Below are 26,654 nucleotides of genomic sequence, written 5' to 3' on the forward strand. Positions count from 1 at the left end.
CTTGAAAATGCTTTTGATGAGCCACCATGATGATTGAGTTACATGAGAAGCCTGCCTTTGGAGGGGAAAAGGCTGTAGACTTATTTCTTTAAATGAAAGCTCAGTAGTAATTGGATGTGCTGCACTTTCCTTGTTAGGGCAGGCGATCTGTGACAACATTCCAGGTTCAAAAGTTACTAACTTCAGAAATGGGACTTCAGACAAATCAACTTTGGTCCTACAGGCCACTAGAATTTCCGCTAGGTGTGTTTTTATCTTCTTTTTTTCAAGGTAGCAACAAAAAGTTAAGGCAACTTGAACTCTTTGTATTTAAGATTCGAAAGAGTTGAGAGTCATAAATCTCATGTCATAACTGGTTAAAACTTCTCCAGAAAAACTCAACATCTGGCCTTGACCTAACAGTTTTGGAATCTGGGACTTCTGTCTCATGGATACTTACAGTGGGCAAAAATTTGCCTGAAATCAAGTTGCAGCCTTAATTACTGAGCAGCCACTGTCTCTCTATAGCAGTGGTTTATCAAAAGCAAAAGGGTACTAACTGCAGGTTTATTATAGAAGGTGTAGGGAATGCTAGTAGAAGAGAGAAGTGCTATTTGACTACTTCAAAAAAAAAATAAGCCCTTTTGCTACATAGTGACACTAGCATTCATGGGATGTTGCCTGCTGAGTTTGTTTGGAGGTGGACTGTTGGGCTGTCATCTCTGTCATGTGTGTGACCTAAAGTTTTGGACCAGAATTGATCTTCACTGCAGGTGAGGTACTTTCCATGTACCACAGAGACCTATTGAACTGAAGTATTTGCTTTTATATTTTACCTTGTTTTTAGTCTGCTGGAAACCATGTCTCACTACACAGACGAACCAAGATTTACCATAGAGCAGATAGACCTGCTTCAGCGCCTGAGACGTACAGGAATGACCAGACATGAAATTCTCCACGCGCTGGAAACCTTGGATCGTCTTGATCAAGAGCATAGTGACAAATTTGGAAGAAGGTCTAGCTACGGAGGTGGTTCCTACAGCAACAGTACCAACAATGTCCCAGCATCTTCCTCTACAGCCACAGCTTCAACACAGACCCAGCATTCTGGGATGTCCCCATCACCAAGCAACAGTTACGACACCTCCCCACAGCCTTGCACTACTAATCAGAATGGGAGGGAGAGTAACGAGAGGTTGTCTGCATTCAATGGGAAGATGTCACCTACCCGCTACCCACTTGCAAACAGCTTGGCTCAAAGGTCGTACAGTTTTGAAGCTTCTGAAGAGGACTTGGACATTGATGACAAAGTGGAGGAACTGATGAGGTTAGTAGAAGTCTTTGTAAAAAGTTTGGAAAGTCAGAGTGAGAAGTCCCTCAGAAGAAATCTGCATGTTGGAGGACTGCTGTAGTACTGATAAGTATTATCAAGAAAGCAGGAACTGCTTTAGACAGCTGTTCCCCTGCTAGTTGCCTAATGGTCACTATCTGAGTACCTCTCACCTGCCTCTTAGTCTTGTGTAGTCAACCTCTGGCTGTGTGGGGGTATCCCACAGTCTGTTTTACAGTCAAAATATTTTTTCCCATGCTGTACCAAAAATTGAAATTGATGTTAGTACACTAATTTTCCGCCCTACTCTTACTCAGAAGACTTCTGACTGAGTGTCAATTCACATGGCTCCTCCTCCACTACTTCATACCAGTTGTATTTCCTTCCATATATAGGAGGAGTAGGGAATCTGCTTGGTTAATGCTTTCCACTGGGATCTGCAGAGCATGTATGTTATCTGTTTATAGTTTGTGGCAAGGGCTGACTCTCTAAGATTTGCACAGTGTGCAGATTGGCATAGGAAAACACAAATAACAAAGAAGAAGCAGAAGTCTTCAGTGAGAGCCAGTTGTGGTGGGGTTTTTTTCCAGACTGACCTTCCTTTACTTTAGCAGCTTCCTTTTCAGCATTATGGCAAAGATGAAAAGAGGGGATTATATGACTGAGGATGAAAGTCAAGAGTCAGTGGGCTTGATAGCAAAAAGAAGTAAGAGGAAAGGCCAAATGTCTCAAAACAATTTTGGTCATAATGTTGGAATGTCTTTTTTTTTCCCCCCAAATTTGCAACGTTAATGAAGTACCTGTGAGAGAACTAGGGTCCATAAGCTCCTGGATGAAAATATGTTTGCAGTAGTTTGGAGATTTAGGGTAAAGGTGTACCTTTTGGGGGAGAGGATTAGAGATGAGCAGTAAGAAAAAGTTGATCAACTCCATTTACTGTTGGCTGCAGGATAATGGAGTAATGCAGGAAGGTGGTGAGTATAGCAGTATGCTGGAGTTCCCATTGCTGAAGTTCAGTCATTCCTTTGAGTTTTGGGTTCCTATGCAATAACTCTCAGGTAGTGCTTTTAGTGCTTATTTAAACTGAAACTACTTTTATTTGCAGGCAGTGTTGGGTACAGAAATAAAAATGAACCCACAACATAGCATTTATTTTGCATTTACATTTGCAAGCTTGAATCTGCCTTGAATGCTGCTGGGGCAGGAGGGGAGAAGGGGAAGGGAAATTACCAAATGATAAAGCCTAGTAAAGTTGGGTTTTAATTCTCAAGAAGGGAGGGAAGAAGAGGAGGGAAAAGTATGAGTTTACTGCAGTTGAAATTTGCTGCATATCACAGTCCCTGTGCAACCTCCAAATTATTTTCTTTTTAGCACAGTTTTGGTCCCTTCTGAACTATCTTTGCACACCTTGTAAAAATCATACAAAGGCTTTAAATAACTGGCACTTGTTCGTTCAGTGCAAGCTGTGGACTAAGGTGGTAGGGGTGGGGGGGATAGAGGTTGCAAAATCTTTTCTTCTTTGGGTCTGTTCCTTGAAAGGTTGGAGAAGGCTTGTGTATGTATATTCATTTGTGTAGCTAACCATGCAGACCCTGCTATCCTTTATTTTTTATTTTTGTGCCTCATTTTTATGACTGAGGTTTTTATGCTGGTATGAGAGATTTATTCATCCCTGTGTAATGAAACTTTGTACATTCCATATGGCAGTGCTGCACCTAATATGAATTATATAGGACATGAGTCATCCATTCTCCTGCTAGGGTACTTTGATCAAACGTGACACTTGTTAAAAGAAGTGTCCACCAGTGAGGCACTTTGACTATTTTAATGCCTGCCTTCCCCACTCCTTGTCCCCTAAATAAAGGAAATAAAGCCATTTTGCATCTTCAAAGTGCACTTTGGTCTGTCCGTTTTTTTGTGTGTTCTTTTGTTTTTTGTTTTGATAGGAGGGACAGCAGTGTGATAAAGGAGGAAATCAAAGCCTTCCTAGCCAATCGGAGAATTTCCCAAGCAGTTGTTGCACAGGTAACAGGTAAGAGCTCAGGGAGTCCTTTCTTCATTTTGGGAAACTGTGTCTAACTGCCTATCTGTGCACGGTGCAGATGTTGGAATATTGCTTGGCTTTCTGCATTGCAGTGCAGATCTGTCAGCTTAGTCATGATAATGTATGCCTTTGATTTAAGACCCATTGTCCCGCACATCATGGAACTTCCCCAGTGAATCACTTTTTCTTTTTTTCTTTTTTTTGTGGCTTGTGCTAGCAGATTTTATTTTACAGCGTTATAATAAGCCCGAAGTTCTTATCTTAAAATGAAAACGGTTTTCCTTAATTCTTAAATTGTTTGTTGAGTGTGGCATAGATGTGTATCTGCATCTCTGTGTACGAAGAGAGAGAGATATAATATGTATTTATATTATAAAATGTATGTGAATAGTCAGGAGACACAGCTATAGCTGGTATCTCTACATCCAGGAGTCAGATTATGATAGTTTGAAGTTTTTCAATCATTTGCCTTTGAGGCACGATTAATGAAAATCAGATGTGAGGTTGAAGGGATGACCATATTAGCTCAGATTTTACCTAGAAGGAGGAATAGTTCTCTTTTTGCCCTGTACCCTGTGCCTTGTCTCTTTCACATTCCAGTGACAAGTGAACAGACTGCAGGGATACCACTTCTTCCTTGGGTGTGTTCCAGAGATTTACACAAAAAGTAACAAAGTCTTGCTGCTCCTCCATGGAGTGGGGTGCTATTAGTCCTCCTTTACAGGCTCGTGCTGCTTGTCCGGAACAGCATAGCTGGTAGCGTATTTAGAATCATAAAGTCGTTTAGGTTGGAAAAGACCTTTATGACCAAGTCCAACCGTTAACCTAGCACTGCCAAGTCCATCACTAAACTATGTCCCTAAGCACCACGTCTACACATCTTTTAAATACCCCCAGGGATGGTGACTCCACCGCTTCCCTGGGCAGCCTGTTCCAGTGCTTGACAACCCTTTCCGTGAAGACATTTTTCCTAATATCCAATCTAAACTTTCCCTGGTGCAACTCAGGACCATTTCTTCTCATCCTATCACTTGCTACCTGGGAGAAGAGACTGACCCCCACCTGGCTACAGCCTCCTTTCAGGTAGCTGTAGAGAGCGATAAGGTCTCCCTTCAGCCTCCTTTTCTCCAGACTAAACCACCCCAGTTCCCTCAGCCACTCCTCATAAGACTTGTGCTCTAGACCCTTCACCACCTTCGTTGTTCTTCATTGGACACGCTCCAGCATCCAGATGAAGACTCGATGATAAAATACAGATAGCTCAATCCCATGTTATACCTATAACACTCATTTTTTTAACTCAAGCTTGAATATAGATCTTGAAATAGATCATTTTTAAGGTTCCTTGATGACTAGGAAAGCCAAACTAGCAGGAGGGAAGTTGTTCTTTTATGATATTTCCAGTATTTGAAATCTCATAAGAACCCATCTGTCTGGAAGATCTGGATTTGCAGACATGCTAGCAGTTGAGGTAGGCAGGCAGAAACGGGTGCTTGAGCCATGGAGCCAGTAATTCCTTCCACGTCTCCACTCCCCTCTGTGTTCTTGAGCAAAATTACTTGTCCTTCCCTGGTTTCAATTCCATCTGTAAAATCATGAGATTAACATTTTGTGTAACTCTAAGGAATGTTATTAGCCTTATCAGATGTTAGCACTAGTACTTAAAAAAATTAAATGCTAAGTCTAGTTGCTTAAATTGTACCTGAACTCTGAAGTTTTGGTAGTTAGTGGGTCACTCCCCTACTTTAGTGCAGTCCTTGCCTGAATATAGTCCTGGAATAACCCATCTCTGAATTAACCTCTGTATAGCACCCTTCACATCTACCAGCAAGTCAAACTAGCTTCCCCTTCAATAGAAATAATGCAAAGAGAAAAAAATTGCAGAGAAAGAGTCTTCCCAAAACAAGCCATAATTTCATTTTTGGTCAGTGGCGCTACTGCATGCAGGACTGTTGAATCAGAATCACCACACCAAATCTAAGACAGAGTCTGTATCACTAAAAGGAGCTGATCTAAATTATAATTAGCTAGGTGTCTCAGTGCATGTCTTGATACCTCTGCAGGCAGACTGTAGGAAAGTCAAGACCGGTCTCTTCACACCTGATCATTTTGCTCCTTCATCCTCAACCTACTCACTTGGATTTCAGTTGTTAAAGTCATTAAGTTGGCATTTAGCCTTTGGGAGTTCTCATTGTTTGCCAGGCTGTTCCTCCTGTAAGTAAATGACACCATCCACTTCATAAACGGTTGACTAAGTTTCACACCCATCCCACTCAACCTACCTGCATAATATGTCAGGGAATCCAGAACATACACAGTGATCAGAGAAAATATTACTAGATACCTCTTTCAAGCCTGTCAGTGAGACAGAACGAAGACTGAACTAATGGCACTGTGTTATTACCTTGTTTTCAAGCCAAAACAATGGGAAACCAGGTAGATCTAAAGGCTAAATGGCTACGTTCTTTTGAAGCTCACCCAGTAGTGTTTTCACGGACCTTTCAAATAAGAAAAGACAGTGATACTTTGCACATGATGCAGTTTCTCAAGCAGAGATAGCTGTAAGGCTCGTGCTACGCTGTGATGCACCAGTGTCTTCCTCCACTACCCTTTGCAGCTGAACTGTGTTATCCTCCATATGCTTGGTGGGAAGTTCTACAGGAGCTGATTCATTTTAAATATAACCCATAGCCTTGTGTAAGCAGATGCATAGTACTTATGTGCCACTATTAGGTATGTAGTTATGGCTTATCTGAAAGAAATAGTAAATCTCAAAGAGATGTTTGAAGGGACCAGATTAAAGAGTGTGCTGAACACTACCAGGGAAAAACATCAGCTTCCTTTCAAAAGCACGGTATGGTGAAGAGTGACTGAAAATAGCTCGGGACAGAGATCCAGAGCAGAAAGCACGTGTCCTAGGGCTCTCACTTCCAGAGTTGTCTTAGGCCTGATGAGTGCTAGTTGACTTGTGTATTCTTCAGATGTATCCAGCATCCCTTCCCATTCATCAGTGAAACAGGCTCTCAAGGAAGGCCTGGAAACCACTTTTGGTTCATTAAAAAAGCAGTTTGCATAGACAGAGGTAATGCTTTGCAGAATGTATGATCCCAAACGGTATCATCTCAGCATTTATGGACTTAGTCTTACTGATAAAGCTATTCTGTAAATAATTCAGTAAACCAGAGGAAAAATAGATTAATAAAATCCAAAGAGTGGTTAGTAGCAAATGGCATAGAGGAGGATCATAAGAGTGAAATGATACCCTTCCAAAATACTGTTCAGCCTCCAGTGATCCTTGTCTCAGGGTCCTCTTTATTTTTTTGCACATCAGTGTGGCAGCCTATTCTGGCCAATGAAGAGGCTGTGAAAGAGCATGAAATGGGGCAATTCTGCAAGAACAGATCAGCAGCCCACAGAGGCTGGTGTGCTTACAGACTCCATCACCTGTCATTGTAGTACAAACATAGCAAGCTGTTTCTGGAGGCAGTAGGGCAGATGTTGGGCATATTTGACTTGCCCATCCACTGGCTACCACCCTGCATCAGCTGGGAAGTCATTTGTTTAATACTTGAGATAAATGCAGAATAGCGTGGCCTCAGCTTTTAGTATTCATCTCTTCTGCCCTGGGATGAGAGGCAAGAAAGAAACGAAAAATTTATGGCTGACTCTGTCCAGAAGGAGAGTTTTTTGGCTTGCCTATCCATGCTGTCAACTTTCTCCTTTTAATCTCTGTTAAGTTCTTTACTACTCTAAAAAATTGTGTGTGTGTATGTAATGGGAGGGGAGGATGGTGTGAAGAGGGGAAAGGAGTAATAGTGCATCTGAACAGTGATGTTAGACCTTTAGCTAGGAACCTAAAACTTTGCTTCCTTCTCTTAATTATGGCTGGGTTTGAAGGTGGCCAAATTGGATATATAAGTGATGGACTTTAGCTAAAACAATGTATTTGCATGTCTTCAAACTGCAGGTCTTGGATTAGCTCATGAGAGAGTATAATGTTTCCTCTGTGCTTATGACCGTATTTGTCCCCATTCTGTATCTTGTTGTGTTCTGTCCTTGGTGCACGAACCTCTATGGCAACTTCTGCCCCTTGAAACTTCCATTTTACCTTATTTCGCTAATTCTTCAAGCCACTTAACATTTAATTCAAAAATGTCTTTCTCCTTTTTCTCAGTTCTAATAGTGCAATGCATTTATAGAATACACATTCCTACATCCGCCACAGTCCTACAAAGCACACGGAGCAGCCTTGTATTTACAGACTCTGCAACAGTAAATGGCTTTTCCTTCTGTTTTTCCTGTGCTGCAGCGCAAGGGGCTGGGAAGTGATGGAGAGGTAGGATACGTGAGAGAGGAACATGGAGCTGAAGGTTAAAGTCAGCTGTTGCAGTAGAACAATTTTTTAGGATCTCTTAGTCTTTATAAAATGACTAGAAACTTTAAGTCATTTAGATAATGAATCTGACAGGGAAAATTAAACCTGGAAGACATTCTACAGGGCTGCCTTGTGTACCAAGAGAAGATGGCAGATTGGAAAATAGTAACAGAGTATTAAATGTTGACTTGAAAATAAAGGAATGATTGATAAGAAGCAAAAACCTAGCATAACACTTATTAGTGCTGGTCCTAAATACAGGGGCTGCTTTTTATAGAAACTTTTTTAATAGTGTCTGTAATAAGATAAACAAGAAGCACTTGGGTTGGGCTCTTTATAAATAATCTCCTACTGATAAGAAAAATGACAGTATAAACAGGAGCTAATAATAGTTCCTGCTGAATTTCCTATCTTGTTATTTGAAGCTCCTTTTAACATAGCTGCAGCTTACTCGGGGGTAGGTATTTATCCCTACATGTGGCAGGTGAGAAGCCAAATTTTTATCAACAATAATTTGAAGTCGTGTGCTGCAATTTGCTTTAATTGCCACCAGAATTGTATCTGGGTACCAAGTAAGTTATGGTCAGAAGGCAAAGGATAAAGAGATAAATGTAAACTTATTAAGAGATGCTGTCTTCTAGCTTCCAAATGTAGATGGAGGGCAGGGGAAATGTTTTCAGAAACTAACATCTTTCTCTTATGTACTACAGTAAAGGAGAGAGGGAGGAGTATACATAGATGAGCTCTTTGCAGCCTGGCTAAATGCTTTGATGGATGATGCCTCTGCAAGGTTTGGAAATAGTACCTTTTCCATTTTTTACAGTTAGGGGGTGAAGGAACAAAAAACCCCTTACTTTCCTGAGGTCACAGTGGAAGCAGTCTTGCACAGCAGGAATTTGAATTCAGATTTCTCAATTCTTAGGCTAGTACCACCCATAAAAAACAAACCACCATTAAAAAAAAAATAATCGACAACAATAAAATGCAGAGGTAATTTTTTTTTTTTACATACATAGCATATATAGCTTTCCAGTGTGCAGTTCCGCTAACCTTCCCAATTACTCTGCTTGTACAGTTGAGCCCTGTCCTACTGTCTCTGTCTTAATTGATAGGAGATCTTCAGGACTTAGCTTTATATTATGCTAAACACACACAGCATCTAGCGCAGTGGAGGGCAGCCTTGAAGCACTGCTGTAACATAAATAAAATCCCTTAAGGTTTGGAACCTACACACAGGGATGCTGAGCAAATGCAAATACAAACAAAGGGAAACTTAACTAGTTCCATTGTGAAGAGAACTCAGAAAATTACTGATCATCTGAAATGGCAAGAAGTTGGATTTTGAAAGACATTTTCCTTTTTTTAAATTTTTTTATACTCATGGCAACACAGGCAAAGATTTGTTTTTCTATGATTTTGATCTTTGCAGGTTTTCTGTAAACAAGCTTTGCTAATCTCCTAAATTGATAGATGTCCTTTGCAAGCATGTTTTATATAAATCTAGGACTTTGCTTACAAACTAAAGAATTAAAACACAGTCACTTTCTTCTCCAAATCTGACGTATTCCAGGTGCTTCTAAAAATCTCTCCTGAAAGAAACATTAAAGAAATGCAAAGTAGAGTCACTGAACAAATCTGTGAAGGTGAAAACCAGTTACCAGAGACTTGATGAATAGCAGTTTTGAGGGATATGAGCAGATTTGTATTGCAGATACCAGTTGCCTTCTCTTGAAGATGCATTTTGCCATTTCTTTTATGTATTTGAAAGGGAAACTTTTTCCCCAAATGATATATGTAGGAGAGAATGGGGCTGGTCAGAAGAGCATGTGTGTACTGTCATCTCCATTTTGTTTATAATTAGGAAGTGTAACCTGCTGTGGGAAGGAGTGACATGTGACACAAGAAGTCAACATTTGAATTGCTATAATCCTTTGTGATTACCACTTCTTTCTTCAGTATTTTCTGTGAGAAAAGTAGTTGTGCTCATTACAATGTGTTTGTGTCCCTGCTGATGCTGAGCCCAGAGGATGGCAGTCTTCCTTGAGGTCTGTGGTTCAGTTTGAGAGTGAATTTCCTCAAGACAGCTGGATTTTCAGTACTCCAGAGAACTTACTTCATTAATCTGCTTCTGGCAGCAGGATGATTTCTTTTTCCTGCCAGTGCAATTTCCTAAAGTAGCATGATTACAGGCAATGTGACAGGATGGTGCTGGTGGTAGTACTAGTCATTGTCCCTATGTAAAACCCACTTGAGATGCAAGAAACTGACATGACAATTTGGGGGTTTGGTTTTTTTTCATTGAAAGGAGTAGAGGATGGGTTTGTCATTAAGACATTGTAGTGCGATCTAGGAGATCTTGGATCAGTTCTGCTATGGACTTTGCATGTGACCTTGAATCAGACACGCTGTTGGAATATACAGTTTTTGGGCCTCTAAACCGAGCTGAGGTACAGATGAAAGATATTTTATATCTTAAAAAGTGGTATAGGTAGAGGAAACCTTCAAGAAGCTTAGCTGTCATTACAGATATCTGAAACAAGGAAAGAGAATAATAAAACACAGCAAAGAATGATAGGAAATGGAACTTAAAAGGGTCTTCTAGAGGTCATCCACTACATTCCTATGACCAAAACCTAGATCAGCTGCCTAAGCCATATCTGACGTGTTATCTGGGTTTGCAGCATTGCTACAGAAGTCTGCTAGCCAAAGAGCAAAATGGGCTGTGGGCTTTTTGCTAATGCAAAAAAAATGCTATGGACTGCAGTGCCGTTCATGAGGTACTGTAGTCAAGTAATAACGTACTGAGAATTTATAGTGCATTTGTTAAATCTGTACATCTCAGTGTCCTTTACAAAGCTCCATTTTGCTGAAGCAACTTTTATAAACTGTGAGGACTCGAAATGAGTCAAATGTGGACATGGCAATACACAGCTTGAATCTTTTGGCTCCTGTTCCTTTGCTTTGTTTTGAGCACATTGTCTGAAGTGGCTAACATCTGTACCACTTTATGACAGTATCAGGCAGCCTCTTGAGCAGAATTTGGATTTTCCGCATTTTCCACTGTATGACTCTTGTTGAAGATACTTAATCTTTATTTATAATTTTTATCTAATAATGCTTTGCGTGTTTATCTTACGTTGTTATCCAAACACTCAACAAACACTAATTCACTGCAATAAGTGTAAGTGGACTGTAGTAAACAAGTAAATTAATGGTGCTGTTACCCATTGATTAATAGGAGCCATGCAGCCAAAAGCAGTAAGACACAAACATTTGTGTCCCACAGCACTGTGTTAAAGAAATGGCTTTTATAAATCATAATGGTAGATGAAGAACTGCAAATTTTCAAAACTTGGTCTTTTCACTGGTGATCAGGCCTCTAGATTGCCTGATTTCAAGTAGACTGAAGCCTTGTTTGGGGCCAGAGAGTTTTATCAACTTAGATTGACTTCTTTTGGTATTAACTTGTATGCTTCCACAGTTACTTCATGTAAACTTGGCAGAATCTAAGATGTGTGTTTGGTTGAATAATTCCACTTCCTTAGTAGTATAAACTCAGTTATATTTCCCAGTGTGGGCCCTGGGGGTAGTCAACTCTTGACTGCCCCAGCTGTTTCTGAACTCTTTCAGTTGTGGAGCAAAGGCAGTCTCTGGGAACGGGTGTTAAGAAGATCAGTAGATGTACAGGAAACAAAACCAAACCAGGGTGTGTTGTGTGGGCAGAGCTCTGTTGGATAGCAGTAAGCTTCTGTACTTGAAACAAAACACACCTATCCCTTTTCCCCAGGACAATTAAAACTTCATAGGCTCTGGAATTCTCTGTAAGGAATAACAGTTAAGAGCATAAACCCTGTGATTTTAAAAATCCAGTTGGAGTAAACCCACCTGAATATGATACCTGAGAGTCAAGTTGAATCATTCTAAAGTTAACTAGCTTCAGTGTTCAATGCAAAAAAAAAAAAAGCATAGTAAAACCCCTGTATTAGAAGTGGTAAAACTACAGGGGGTTGTTTTTCGTGAGTTAAATACGATTATGAGATCTTATAAAACATTGATGCATCTCAAGAGGGGAGAGGTAGTTTGGTTTCTGTGTGAAAACCAGCCTTCTACCTGCCTCAGTATTACCACCAAGCAGGTGGTGGCACAGGTGGTGTTCAGCAGTATATTGTTACTTGGAGCACCTCCTAAAACTTTAGTTCTCAGGAGAGTTTAGATGTTGTTAACCCTTTCTGATAGCTGAAGAGCCTTGTGGAAAGCACAGGGAGTCCTACCTGAAATACTTCTTCAGTTACTCGGCAAACTATATATTTTTTGATGTTTTCAAATGAACCTACAGTTCATCTCCTATTGCACTTTTAAACCTTTTGTTTTATTTGGTTCCTCTCCTTCTAATCACTTCTTTTCCCTTTCTGCATCGATTCTTCATTCAATGTCATGCTTTGGAAATAGCTTTATTAACTTCTAGGGGTTTTCCCCCTTTTACTGTTTTCTTAGAAGTCTTGCTTTAAAAACTCTGGAACTTTTTGTCCTTAATCTTGCCTGGATACCTAGAGCTTGAACCCTGCTTTGCTGCCAGACAGCTGCCCTTCCTGTTTTGTTTTCTAGCCGTTGTTATAGCTGCTGATAGTTGGCTTGCTCCATTTCTGGGCTGATTCAGTCTATATCATATAAACTGTTTCTATGTTTATCTCCCTTCTTACTCAAGCATTGAATGATAATGATCTCCTAACTATCATTTGTGTATATTTATGTATGTGTGTATATATATGTATAAAAGTGGGTAGGGGACTTGTTCCCATTTCACAGGTGAAGAAATTTAAGAATCGGGGAAGTTGTGGGCAATTTAAGTCAGTGGTAGATTTGACTTCCCAGTTTGTACCCTCTTGGCTTGTAGGTTGATTGTGCTGGTTGCAGGATGTACCTTCAGTAAGGTCGAAAATAACAGCAGGGAGAAGTTAAAGCAGTTAGGGACAGGGTGGGGAAACTTGAATTCTCTACTTTTTCTGTGATTGAAACATTGTTAGTTCCTGGGCTTTGTAAGACAACACCTTTTATAAGTGTATAAACCACTTCAAAATGTTTTAAAAAGAACAAGTTTTCTCTTCCTCTTTCTGTCTTTTTTTTGTTTTGTTCTGTATTTTTACAGGTATCAGTCAGAGCCGGATCTCCCATTGGCTGTTGCAACAGGGGTCGGACCTGAGTGAACAAAAGAAAAGGGCATTTTACAGATGGTACCAGCTTGAGAAGACAAATCCTGGTAAACAAATACAACCTAAACATCTCTTGCTGATTTATTTATGGAAAAGAAGCCTTTTGTCACTGTTTTTTATTATCACTGATCATTCACTTCTTGGTCTGGTGTACTGTAGAGGTATTCCCTCTGACCAGTTTACTTTTTAGGAGGGTAGGAACAAATCTGCGCTTTGCTTTGTAGCAAATGATCTAGAGCTGACTCCTCCATAGCTGTCTACCCAGCTCCTCGGTCACGGTTACTTGCCCTGTTCTCTCACCACTAGCTAACTCTGGGAATCAGAAGCTGTCAGTGAAGTTGTAGTCAGCTAACATGAAATAAATGCTGAGGCTCTTCAGTATGAACAAATAGAAAACATTAATAATGGCTGCATAATATAAAGTTGCAGCAAAACCCACACAGTTCAGCAGAGAGGAACTTTGGGATAACTTCAGAGGGTTTTGGGTTGGATCTCAAGCTCATGGATAGGATGTTGATAGTTACAGTGATAAGCCGGAGATGTGTCTCTCAAATCCCACCTGCTTCTCCAAATCTCAAAACAGATCTTAAATATAAAAAGAGGAGTAAAGCTCCTCATTATCTTTAACTAACCAGCAATCTTCAAAATCACAGTTGAATTAATTTCCTTGCATTGTTCTTCTCCATAGATTTTGTTTGACCACAGTTATTTTTCCCTTTAGCGGTTTTATTGTAAAGATCAAAATATTTATGTTTAATTTCCTTTAAACAATGGCATGATTCAGTTAACTGTGTAACTGTTTTGAAGAATTTAAGACTCAGGCTCTCTTATGTGAACTTGGCTTCAATATCCAGAATTCTATTAAGAAAAATTCCAGTGAAAACAGATCCTCAAAACTTCTGCTCTGTGTGTAAGCTGAAAATCAAGAGGCTCCAGCTGTCAGTTGGCCTGAGAATACTTTAGCTTAAAGTTGGGTGGGTTCAAAGTGACAACCAAGCCTGTCCTTTCTGTTAGGCATCTAGAAAACTGTTTTAAAGAATTAAAGTGCCAAGGGTTGTGAGGTGCTGGCAAGCTGCAGGGATTGCCAAGAAGACTTGATTTTGCAGTGGCTGGAATTGTGATACTAAGGATCAGCAAAGTTACTGGATACAACCGTTCAGTATCAGCTGTTTTGAAAACCTGAAGTTGTACTCTACAAAGTAACTCTCAGCCATTTCCCTTTGATGGAAGGTATTGCCTCCAAAACAGTGGAGAGAACTAGAGGTTTATTTGAAGGTGCATTTTGGAAAAAAACCCAAAAGTCCTCTCCTAACAATGAAAACTGTTGCAAGGCTCTTTCCTATAGCCTTGCATCTTTTCTTGCCAATATCATTTGGAGCTGTTAAAGAAATAGTATTCTGTGCTAGTATTCTGTCAAACTTAGCACTGAAATATCTACTTCTTCCTCTTAACCTTTCTTTTCCCATATCCACAAGCTCACATCTTGTTCGTCCTTTTGCTCCTGAGAAGTGTCTAAGGAAGGAAGACTTGCAACTGTGAAGGTTACAGCTTAAATTGAAATGAACCAATGTTAACCTCTATTTTTCTGATGCACTGTCTTGCTGAGGTCTTGTTGACTTTTCTTTATACACATGGAAAAATTTCTTGAAGAGTGGTTGTTTGAGTTTAACCCTTTTTCAAACAAGAGATCTTAGACAGTATTTTTAAGAAGTGTAAAAGGCAAGATGGCTTCTCTGCGTATGCCAAGGGACTATTTGGATGCACTTAAGTTCCCTTTAGGACCAAGTAACATTTGGTTTCTTTTTAGAGTCTGAGGTAAAGGGGGAACCCTTGGTTTTCCCATAGCTGTTGGAAAAGTCTGCTTGAGGAGAATTGTTGTGTTATTTATTGTAGGATAATCCACTGCTTTGAATTATTGCCATCTACTATATTGCAGGTCAGACTGGCTAGATGACAGATAATTAACGTGCATATGTGCAAGTGTGTACAGTGTATTAAGGGAGTTACCAACCTTCTCCAGAGCATCCTGGATTTAAATTACTGTTCTAAAACCAATTTGGAGCCTAGGTTTTGGATACTACTTACAGTATCCTGTGATTAGTAGACTTGACTAGCTGTTCTGCTGCCTTCTTCAGAGTCAGAAAATGAGGAAAATCAGTAGAACCTCCTGCCATGTTCACAAAGAAGTGATGCTGTCACTGCACTCTCTGTAGAGTGTAAAAGATTGTCCTCCTTTGAAGGAATTTAAGAGATTAAATGACTGGCATGTGGTTTTTCTATTCACTTACTTACTAGAAAGTGACATTTGGCTTTCTGTCCTCATATATCCCATCTTTTCCAATTCCAGCTGCTGGGAATAAAATCTCAATCCTTCTTTGAGTGATAGCGTCAGGTCTCTGCACAGAAGCACCTACGCGTTTGAGTTAACAATGGGCAAAGTGAAGTCTTTGGGAACTCTTAGTTCCCCCATTTCTTTAATTCTTTATTTTGGAAAATTTGATCTTCAGAGTAAGTCCATTTTCTGACTGAATTTGTTTGTGTAGTAATGCAATGAAAACTTTCTCTCAAAATTGAAACAGTTTTGAAGGACTAGGACACCAGATATAATCAATTTGTGAACTGTTAAGAAAGAACAGTTGTTCCGTGAGGAAAGGACTGGAGATCACTGAGCAGACCTGTAGTCTTTCCTTGGCTCTGCCAGTTTTTCTGTACGACTCTTAGCAAATTACTTCACCTTTGCACTTCACTTTCCCATCTCCAGGATAAAGACGAGACTGTTTTCCTGTGTATGACTTGCCTACCTTGCCTGTAAGGTCCTCACAGCAGGGTCTGTCTTTTACTATGCTTATATACTGCACCCAGCCAGGAGTTTCTAATAATATGGGGGACAAAAGATGACTTATAAATACATCAAAAGAGATTTTATTTTTCTTTTTTCAAAGGTATAATGGTGCTATATACCACTTTAAGTCATCCACAAGCAGTCCTGCGTCTGCTAACCAAAGAACTTTGTGTTGTGCAGCCTTATGGCAGTTCTGAGATGTTGCTGCTGTTGAGCTGTTATAGATGTTGTTGCTCCTATACAGAAGAGACTCAGCAATTCCATCATGTTTGTTATTTACCAGCTTGCTTTGGCCTCTTGAATATGCTGTTTGTTGTTCTCTTGGTTTTGATTGCCTATTTGCATGGGTACTTTCTGTATTTCTCCTATCTTTGGTGGCGAGTGTTCAGACAACAGCAGACTGGAACATTGCAAAAGATACTTAAGTCTCATGGATCAGAAACACCACCCCCCCTCCCCCTTTTCCTACTGTATGCAATAATCTTGCTCAAAAATCTCTTGATCAACGTTTTCCTGGTAGGAGTGATGTCAGAATTAATAGCAATGCTGTGAATTCCAGCGTACTAGTGATTGTAAATTTTTCTGGAAGCAGCCTCCAATTAGGGTGAAAGGCAGTTTTTTGTTGAAGGGAAGAAGTCAATGCTAAATGCTAGTGTTTGAAAGATCTTTAATCCAATTAATAGGGATGCTTTTCATTTAGATTGAGCTTTTTTCGGACAGGCACCACATCTCTTGTGTTTTGTAGAGGACTGAGAGCAATTTGGCAGTAGATAAATAGTATACGTTTCAGAAGCCAGTATATGAGTGCATAGAGTTCTTTAATGTTCTGACTATTTTTTCAGAGCCCATGGGTTTAAAATAAATAAATAAATAAATACTTCTTTTTACATTGGTAGTTGTTAGCCCGATTAGTTTGGCTGGCACTAGGTCTTGCGCAATGCGGAAGGTTTGTTACGGAGTAACTTTAGCATGTCTTTTGACTCTGTGTACTGCAAACTGAAGCCAGCACCTAGAAATGATGTGTTGAAGTTTCAGATGGATACAGACTGCTTCCATTTAGGCTGGATATTTATTTCTGCCAGTCTTCTGTAATAGGAAGGCAGCTGTGGTCACCTTGGAGAAAACCATGTGCTCTTCCTCCTTGAACAAAAGGGAAAAAGAAAGGTAGTTATTATCAAGATATAGCATCTCTTGTGTTATTCCCATAGCAGTTCTTGTTTAGCTATAAAAGAAAAGCCTACAAAAAAAAAAAAAAAGAAATCAGGGGCTGGATATCCCACGAGATTTGCACTGGAAACATGTTGTTGGTGATTTACTATCTTACAGAGCCACAGAGAAAATAGTCCCTGCTCTGATCCTTTCCATCCAAGCAATGAGCTCTGTAGGGAACCTTTTGCTGTGCAGGCTGCTGATTCAAATCTAGCCTAGCTCAGTAGTAACTGAAGGGTGTTTATCATGTGATCTCAGGTCAGTCTGGCTAAAAATAAAGTGTGACATCTGTTCTTATCAGTATAATATATGATAGGTACTTCCTGCAAAGGCTTGCTACTAAATGGTTTTGTGGAGCTGGGACGTGGCCTGAGGCTTGCTCCAACCATTCTGCGCATCACCCCTGTATGGCAGGGCCTCTCGGAGACATGTGATGCGGATCAGCAATTGCATGTGATGCTTTTAAGAGCAATGCTCTTTCTTTAGGATAGTGTCTGGGATGTGCTGAGAGAAGGCAGGCCTTTGCTGTGAGGAATTTTGCGTACAGAGAGCGAGCTGCATTCCAGTTGGAGAGCACCGCTCTTTCCTTCTCTCCCCAAGACCCACCTGCAGCATCCCCGAAGTCATACCCCACATTTGAGAAAATGCTAGCTTGCACAAAGAAAATTCTATATAGCTGCAAAAGGTACTCAGCACTGGCAGGTAGTGAGAGATGTCGTTTTTCATTTTTCTCTGTGAAAGGAGTTCTTCCCAGATGGTTCACCTCTCTACCCCTTATAGAAGTCTTGCTTTTTGATGCATATACTAAGATGAAAATCTCATACTGCATTTGCTCTGCTCATTCTGCTCAAGAGAGGTTTCACTTATTCTTAAAAGCTGAGGGGTTTGGAAAAAGAATCTGACCTAGTAACTAGGATGTAACTTATTAAGTTGTAAAGAAGTGGAGCTGGGTGGCAAGAATATTGCAGTGAAGCATTGGAATAGCAGAATAAACGGGATCCCCAAGTGCTCACTTATTTGAGGGGGATGAAGAAAAGGTCCATAGTTACCTTATCAAATGTAGCAGCAGTGCATATGTCCACCACTTTTGACGCTCATAGATCCAAGCGCATTTTGGGCCTCTGTAGGCATTCAGATGCTTCCGTCTTTATGTGTATGCAAAAACAGTGGTGGGTACTTGCTTGTAATTCTCAGCATACTTCTCTCTTATCTGCTGCTGACATTGATGTTATCCCATAGAAAAGAGAAATAGGTGAATTGATCTAGCAAGGCTACTAAAACAAAAAAAGTATCTTATATTCCGTAAGTGAACATATCAGTAGCAGGAGCAAATTTATGCTTTATATGCAGATTTTTTTTCAACTTTTGTCTGAAAAATCTCTGCATCTCTTACCTTGATGTTAGGCATCACTGATATTCCTATACTCTCCCTGTGACATGACATCGTCAGGTAGGGAAAGTATATTGCTAAGACATTGCAGGGAAAGCTAATTTCTTGTCACATTTTCCCCTGCCTCTTTTTAAATGATTTTTTTTTTTTTTTTTTTTTTGTTTTTGTTTTTGTTTTTGTTTTTGAAGGGTATTTAAAGCCTAGCAACTTGATACTGACCCGGACCCCTAAACTTTGCATGTACTAGAAAGAGTAGATAAGGAACTTGCCTTGAAATGGCCTCCCAATAAATTGGCAATATAGGAAACATTTCATATGTCAATAAAACTTAAGTAATCTGTGTAGGCTCGTTAGCTGGGAATTAGTAAGACTCATCATCCATTGTGCATGCAAGGCAGAGATTGTGGGCTTCACTTCCTATAGACTTCTCCTGGGTAAAATTTTTAAATGATTTTGGGCTCCACTACCTAACACAGATGCAAGCCCCTGGCAGTAAGGAAAATACTTATTGTGCACTTCTGGAAAGGAACACAGCCAAATGCATAAATAGCTAATTTCTTGCTTTTTGACTGTAGGAATTTGTTTATTGATTAAACTCTAAGTTCCCTTAACCCTTTTACCTTGTTTTAAATAAAACAAGCAGTGTTGTTTCACTAACACAGTATATTTTTATGATTAAATCCTAACCATTCAGAGCAAGTCTGTGTACCCGGAGGGATTTGCTGTCTCAGCCCTGCTTTTACGTATGCCCAATGCTATATTCCTCTTGTGAGCAGAACTGCCTGCTTCTCTTGGATCTATCCAGGCTGGTTCAGTGCATGAATTCCAGTTGAACTCAGTATGCATATGGGATATAGGTCGTGATTTATCTTTTGATACAACTGGCTTTTTTTATTTTTTGCACACAAGAACAGCTATTTCTTCCCTCCAGGGGAAGTCACTGAGCAGAAAGCTGTCCTTCAGAACATACCCTGTTTTATGTACTAATGTCCTATACCAGGTTCCCATCCTCACCAAGGGATGTATGAAAGATCAGTCTCCCAGTGTGTCTTGATTTATTAACTGAGAGGCTGTTGTGAAAAGAATCAGGGGTAAGTTTCAAAGGGCCTTTCCTGAAGGCATTTTGCCAAGTCCTGTCTCTTGCTTGATGCTTTCCAGCTCAGGCTTCTTGAAAGGAGAAATATATCCATAGAAGGGGGACAGAAGAGGAAAGGTGTGTTGTTAATCTGCATTCAGTGACTTTTTCAGGCAACCTGGCACTCAGGAGCCCGTGTTTGCACAGGTCACAGGGTGTGTTTCTATCGATGGAGCTACTTCGTGTTTACTCAGCTCTTCAGACACATTGAAATACCTTTGGTATAGATTTACATTTTGCTTCCTGAGACTGCTGTACAATTAAATAGAAACCTGCTATTTCCCATTTTAAGGCAGAAGAGGTAGCAGCGCAACCTAAATAAATCTCAGCTGGGGCATAGCTCACCCTTTCTGTAAGACGTTTTTCCTCTTGATGAAGACAGGACAACTTTTCCAAAGTGGCTGTCAGCTCAGTCATGTCTCCCTTAGATTTCCATGGTCACCTGATACCTCTCTGGCTTGGAGGTTGGGAGTGGGAACTCTAGCTGGCTTTGTGTATCTTTAAGGTGTCTTTGTTTGATGATGCTTTACTTTTTTAGTTTGAATGGTTTCATCATCTGTCTTGTCTTTTTTTCATGAGCAGGAGTGTGAAAATGGGCGTGATTTTTAATCCACTAGGAAACACAGTATTTATTATTCTTAGGGGCTACGTTAAGCATGAGACCCGCTCCTATCCCAATAGAAGAGCCAGAATGGAGACAGACGCCTCCCCCAGTCACAGCTACCTCTGGGACCTTCAGACTACGGCGAGGCAGTCGGTTCACATGGAGAAAGGAGTGCCTGGCTGTTATGGAAAGGTATGTGACTTTGGGGTTTTGGAGATGGGCATTTTAAAGCCAATACAAATATCCGTTTTCCTGCTCTGGTGAACACTAGCTTCATTTTTCATGGATGTGCTTTAGCATCATGCAAGTTAATAACAGTGTAATCATTTGATTCTAAAAGATAGAGTAGGAGATGCTGTTTCACCCCTTTTGTTGTTTAAAAAGTTGTTACACTGCTCTGGACAATATCTCATTTTTTGTAGCCCCTAAGACATCTTGTCCTTAGCACAGTCTGAGAGTATTGGTGTTCAGCTCTTCCTTTGCTTTTGCAGAAAGCTTTCCACCTAGCCTAATCCAGGCTCTGTCTCGTTGGGGGTCTGCACACTCTTTACATTCTACATTTCTCCTTTCCCAATTTACTGGTTTATTTACTCATTTGTATCATGTTATTTTATAGTTGATACTGGCATTTTGGCAGTGCTATAATTGTTCAGGATGCAGAACTTTATCTAACAAGCAGTAGATTCCTTGTCCAAAAAGGCTCTTACAACCCTTTTACATGAGCTGGGAACAGTACAGAGCAAAGTGGATCTTTCAAATACATATGCAGAGTGGCAGGTGATCATTAGAGCTCCCAGCTCTTCAGTCCTGCAGAGACGAAGCACTCTCTGAGCCTGGTCTCCTGGCTGCCTATGTGCTTTGCCTTTCCCTCTGCTTACAGTAATGTCTCTTTTGTGGATAATACTGAATAACAGAAAAGGGCTAGTGAACTCAAATGTAGTTTAGGGATGAATGCTTATTTCTGTTAAGGGCTAAATGGCTGGGAGGAGTTTTCTTCCCTCTGAGAGCATGAGGAACCTCCTTTCCATGAAAGCACCAGATGACTCTGTGTGCGCTACACTCCTCTCTGGCTTGCAGCTCCATTGAGTCCTTGGTCAGCAGATTTTTAGGATGTGCTTTTGCCCTTTCTGTAATGCTTCTCTTTCCTCTTGCTTGCACAAGGGTCTTTGGAACTGACTAGGAGCAGGAAAGTGTCTCCTTTTGCCTAAGCTAAGACCAAAATACTGAGCTCCCTCAGGGACCTAAGCTGTTTTACACACACGATGGACATACTTCCATGTGGCCACAGGCCATCACGGGGTCTTTGCAGGGCTCAGACCAGTAACTAAGTGTTTATTTCCCTATCCTGTCCTGGCACTGCACGGATGTTTTCAGCTTTGGCTGAATGTTTCCCCAAAGAAAATAATGTAAATGTTTGAAATTTGTTCTGCTTTGCAAGACCCAACTAATGCAAAAACCTGAAATCTGCTACTACAGAGGACTGGGTTTTTCTAATGTCCCCCTCTGCACAGGCAGTGCAGTGTGCAGTATAGGATCTTTAGCACTTTAAAATGCTTGTATGGCTGTCTTGATCGCAGTATGTCGAATGACAGAAGCGTTACAGCTCTGTGTACCTTCAGGACAGTACCATCTCCTTATTAACCCTCTTGTGTGTGAAATACTTAGTTACTCTGAAGTAGAATTAGAGCTCTTTGGGCATGGGTGTTTTCCTTCTTGGTTTCCGTCTGACCTAAAGTGCAATAACTACTATTATTTGCTGTTTGAATCATGATAGTGCCTTAGACTCCTTTGTGCTAGGTGCTGTGGAAACACAGAGCAGAAAGAGAAAGCTAAGCAAGGAAGCTCTACCCTCTCCTCCTTCAGATCTCTCCTAAAGTCAGTATCTGCTGTGACACTCAAGAAGGCAGACAACCTGTAATGGTTTGGTATGTGTCTGTTAGAAAGGTGTGAGATTTGGTTCTGTATATGGGAAGAGGCAAGTTGGTGCTGACACTGGAAATCATCCAGTTGTGTATGCAGATACATAATCACTTGATCTAATTTTTCATTACCCTATTTCTTCTTCTTTGTTATTCTTGGTTTTGTTCGCTGTGTCTTGTGCTCTGTAAGGTCTTTGCTGCTCGGGTTTTCTTCTTATTCTGCTGTTTAATGGAGACTTCAGCAACATTGCCTTCACGCTGCCTTTAATATTAATTTGCAAAGCCCTTGCTAGGTCACCGCGATCACTGAATTTCAGAGCCTTCTGTGTGGGTACTGGAAAGCATGGCTGAGGAGTTTTATTTGAGGCAAGAACACAGTTAACTCGAGCCGTAGTAAAAGCTTTGTATGACAGTGAAACTACACCATAAAGCAAGTTGGGAATATGGTTAACTGTTACACTTTAATAGGCCTAGTTGAGCTGTAAGGATGAGTTGTTTTATGTGACAAGTTTTGAAAGAGTGGGAGAAAACCACTCTCTTGGGAGCCCTAGGAAGAAGCTAACTAATTTCACTTACAAGTCACTGGAGTCTTCCAGGCTTGTCTGTAATATGACTCATAACAGCAGCCAGGATGAAGGTAACCAGACTCCTGGCTGTCTGGCCCAAACAGATCAGGTTCACTTGATGCCATAGGGTCAGGAATAAGCATTTGGCCCACTAAAATGGTGTTTGGCATTGCATGTGGTCTGGTGCCATTTATTTGGAATTTGCATTTACGTCTGAAGGATTAAGTTTTGACTGTGAGTGGAGGCATCTTCCTCAGTCTAATGGACTGTTTTCCTTAAACACAAGTTTCATTGCATTGCGTTTGTATGTCCTGCAGCATCTTGATGTACTGTTGGTGCACACAGGGATTTAGGCACCTAGTTTTGAGCTTTGTGTTTGGGAACCTCAGTAAAGTGCTTGTTCATCTAGGCTTCTAGCTATTCAGCAATGAGAAATACGGATCCAGAAGACAATTCTGTCCCACTAATGCAAGCCATATGAGGGCTATATGCACCTTCCTCTCGGGCTACAAAGAGGAGCCGTCTGCAGTTAGACACAACTTTGGTGATTTAGTTAAATGCCAGAAGATAAGAGGGTTGCATCTAGACCTTAATGGAAACTCTTGTGTAGGTAATGCAGAATTACTACTTCCTATAAACTTGTGAAACTTTGCTGCGAAGCTCTGTAAACATTTTTTGGGTGAGGATCAAAGTCTTGGGCTGCTCTATCAGTTAATTGTGGTATGTGCTTTTGACTTGGACTCAGTAAGAAATGCAGTCGCTAAAAGTTGATGTGTCAAACCAGCTGAGAGCACTTCAAGGAAAGAATCTGAATTTAATTGAAAAAGTAGAGAGATTTGCTTCTGGCAGCAGGCTCTCCAACTGAAAATGCACGGCACTGGTCAGGATATGGCCCATGAACTGAATGAGAAGGGTGAGGGTTGAAGGGCTAGTTTCTCTTTTATAAAAGATTTAAATCAACAAGAATTCTAGTACAATTAATTATTATATTGGTGCCAACCTGATATAATTAAGATTAAAGTTAGGGCCAGCACATATACTTAAATGTCTAATGTACATAAGTGTCTGCATACAGGGTATGTGTATTAAAGAAACTAATTGGTTTATACTGGATTTCCAGAATGCTGCTTGTGGTTTCTGTAATTCAATTCTCCAGTCTTTACTGCTTTTTTGGAAATTCTCCCAGGGTAGTTTATTAGTCGCTAGGCTTAGATTTCGGACAATAGATTCAGGTCTCTTTCTCCCCTCTCCTTTCTATTTTTTTTTAAATATCTCTCCAAATATTTATGCTCTGAAGGTTAAGAGGAGCAATAGTTCCAGAAAGTAAAGTTCTATATTTAACTGCAGACTAGGTGTGGTTCAGACAACTGCAGTGCAAGCTCCCTCTCGCTGCTGTGCTAGTGATATCAACCTTGACCTGTTCTCTTCTTGAGCCTCCTGCTCATGAAATATGCTGAGTTTTGTGTGTGGTGATGTTGTTGTGTGGCTTACCCTCCTTTGGGAACAGAGCTAAGACTACAATAGTCCTTTCTGTGAAAACCTGAGGTTAAACTTGAAAGTCTATTTCTGGTTCAGTTTCGTGTTCTTTTTTGTTACGTCTTGTCCCAAAGATAATTTTTTTTTTTTCTTTCCTCTGCTTTACTACTTCTTTTCAACCCCTCTCATTAGAACTATGAAGTTGAAAATTCCCTTAGGGTTTTCTGTTTTTTAATGAAGCTGTGTTGTCTTGTCTATCTTTTTTTTTTTTTTTAAGTGATTTGTGCTTCTCCTCTAATCGTATGTTGGAGTTGAGGTTTATCTTCTTTTTCAGGCAAAAAACATCTAAGATTGGCAGCAGAATCAATGACTGTATACCCATTTTAAGGCACTTTTGTCGAGTGCTGTTACGGATGGGGGGGACGGAGGAGGGGGGAGTTGAGTGTTGTTTTTTAAGTATATGTTTTATCTAAAGATTAAATTAAAATAACTGTAAATTCTGCTCTAAACAAAATGAATAATTCATCAGTTGAAAGTATTTCAGTTTGTCTAGGGAGTAGAGACTTTGCTTTCTGGTTGAGGGCTATTTGGTTTGATTTTATGGGTCTGTTTTTTTATTTTAACACTTGCCTGTGCTCATGAAGCATCCTTTTGTAAAGATGTATTTAGGTTAAATAAGTCTAGATGATATAGATGCCTATTATCCCCATTTCATAGATGGCAAAATGGAGTCAGGTGTTTCACTTGGCTTTGTGATCCAAGGCAACTTTATTCATAAGAAAATGGGTTTAGATTTCTTAAGATACTGAGGGTATAGTTTCATGATATAGCTGAGCTGAATTAACAATTTGTCACCATCTCATCCTTAGGTGTTATCCTGTCTCATCACCCTTCTCAGTTCCTCCTCCTCAGTTTCCCTGCTCCTGCCATCCTGCATTATACTAGATATGTTTCTTGTCTGATTGAAATACCAGCCAATTCAGCTCGGTTCAGAAAAAATAAATCCTTTTTATTTCCCCCTGCATTTTATTGAATTGGTTCAGCTTGCTGTGCAATGAGGGTGTGCCAGAACTGGCCCAGGGCAAATGACAGGATTGCCCAACTGAGAGCACAGGGAAGGGGAAGTTTAACAAAAAGGTAACAAATTTTCCATGGCATTTTTTTGATCTGCTTGGTTTTGTTCTGATTTTGTTTGGTTTGAGTTGGATGAGTTCCTGGTTTGGTTAAGAGCATGGTCACACTGACCGTTGTGCTGGCATCACGGGAGAGGTGTCCTTTGATTTTTGCCACGGAGAAGCAATGTATTAACCCTGGCATCACTGCCAGAGTCTTCGCCTAATTTGACCAGGTTGTATTCTTGTTCCCCCTTTAAAGCGGACCCAAGTTGGCGAGGAAGGTCATCTCCGTGCTGAAACCAGTCACTGTTGCATTTCTATCAGCTGCATGCTTATGCTGTAGAAGATTTAGCATCGTCTACCCTCCTGAAAGAAGCACCTTCTGCAATGGTCCCAGTGAGCCAGTGGCGGGCTGGGCCAGCGCAGCCCTGTGCATGGTTCTGGCCCTGAGTGATATCAGTCCTGACATGCGTTATTAGAAATTCTTCCGATTGTGAAAGCGCTATTACTGCAGCTCTCCTGAGCGCTGGGGCTTCCACGGCTTCCCTGGGGAAAATGAGAGCTCTATTAGCTCCTGAAATTCAGTTAGGAAATTTTCTTAGTTAATTTCATCCCATTACTCTTAGTTATGTCTTCTAGCAGAACCTTAATACTGGCCCCATAGGGGATCTAAGTTTCCTGTACAAGGCTTTGGAGGAGATTTAAGTTTTGGATTCATTGCGTTTCTCCCTTTTCAAGCTGACAACAGAGCAGGAAGTAATGTCTTTCGGCCTCTTCCATTAGGCTTGTACACTGTTAGAAACAGAACATCAGTTTCTCATCGATATAATGATGTCCACCGGTTGGCTCGGGAATGCTGCTCATCTGCCTCGGGTTTGTTTCGCAGCCTGCTGGGAGGTGAGGAGTGCAGAGAGTTATGCTTTGCTGTCCCTACGACCCTCAGATGTCATTGAACCTTTTGGTGACTCACTGTTCTCAACTGTAAAATATCTACTACCTGCTTGGGAGACTGAGCCAAACCAAAGAAAGGATGAGCAAGGTGCTAAAAGCCTATAACTCTTGGGTTCCCAAGGAAGATTGGTGTTAGGTATTAGAAAAAACTTTCAAACTTTAGGAATGGTTGAGCACTAAGCAAGTTTTCTACAGAAATTACGGAACATTTCTCAGGAGCAAATTAGCTAAAATATGTCAGGATGGTTCTGATATACTTGATCTTAATGCAGAGGGAAACATCAGGTGACTTCTTTACATTATTTTCCATCTCTTTCTATTCTATCATAAGGAGGTTTTTAGCAACTTGCAGTAGGAGGTTCAACTTAATATTCAGTCCTCTGAGACATAGGAAGGGAGTGGTTTTTTAGGGTCTTTGTTTGCTGTTCATGCTTGTGAAATGCTTTGACATCTGTGAGTGCAGGCACTTTGCAAAGGCATTCAGTAAAGTTCACTTTACAATTTAGACA

At 40.5% G+C, this 26,654-nt stretch overlaps 1 protein-coding gene across 10 annotated transcripts in view; it reads left to right on the top strand.

Moving 5' to 3' along the window:
- Positions 1-26,654, top strand: part of HMBOX1 (homeobox containing 1) — a 117,305-nt gene that overhangs the window by 60,219 nt on the left and 30,432 nt on the right. For all 10 annotated transcript variants that reach the window (XM_075048913.1, XM_075048914.1, XM_075048918.1 and 7 more), the window contains exons 3-6: positions 827-1,306; positions 3,256-3,341; positions 12,875-12,985; positions 20,157-20,310. In XM_075048913.1, the coding sequence (XP_074905014.1) occupies positions 827-1,306; positions 3,256-3,341; positions 12,875-12,985; positions 20,157-20,310 (831 nt within the window). The remainder of the gene's footprint in view (positions 1-826; positions 1,307-3,255; positions 3,342-12,874; positions 12,986-20,156; positions 20,311-26,654) is intronic.

The sequence above is a fragment of the Buteo buteo genome, chromosome 17 (assembly GCF_964188355.1).
Source record: "Buteo buteo chromosome 17, bButBut1.hap1.1, whole genome shotgun sequence".
Lineage (NCBI taxonomy): Eukaryota > Metazoa > Chordata > Aves > Accipitriformes > Accipitridae > Buteo > Buteo buteo.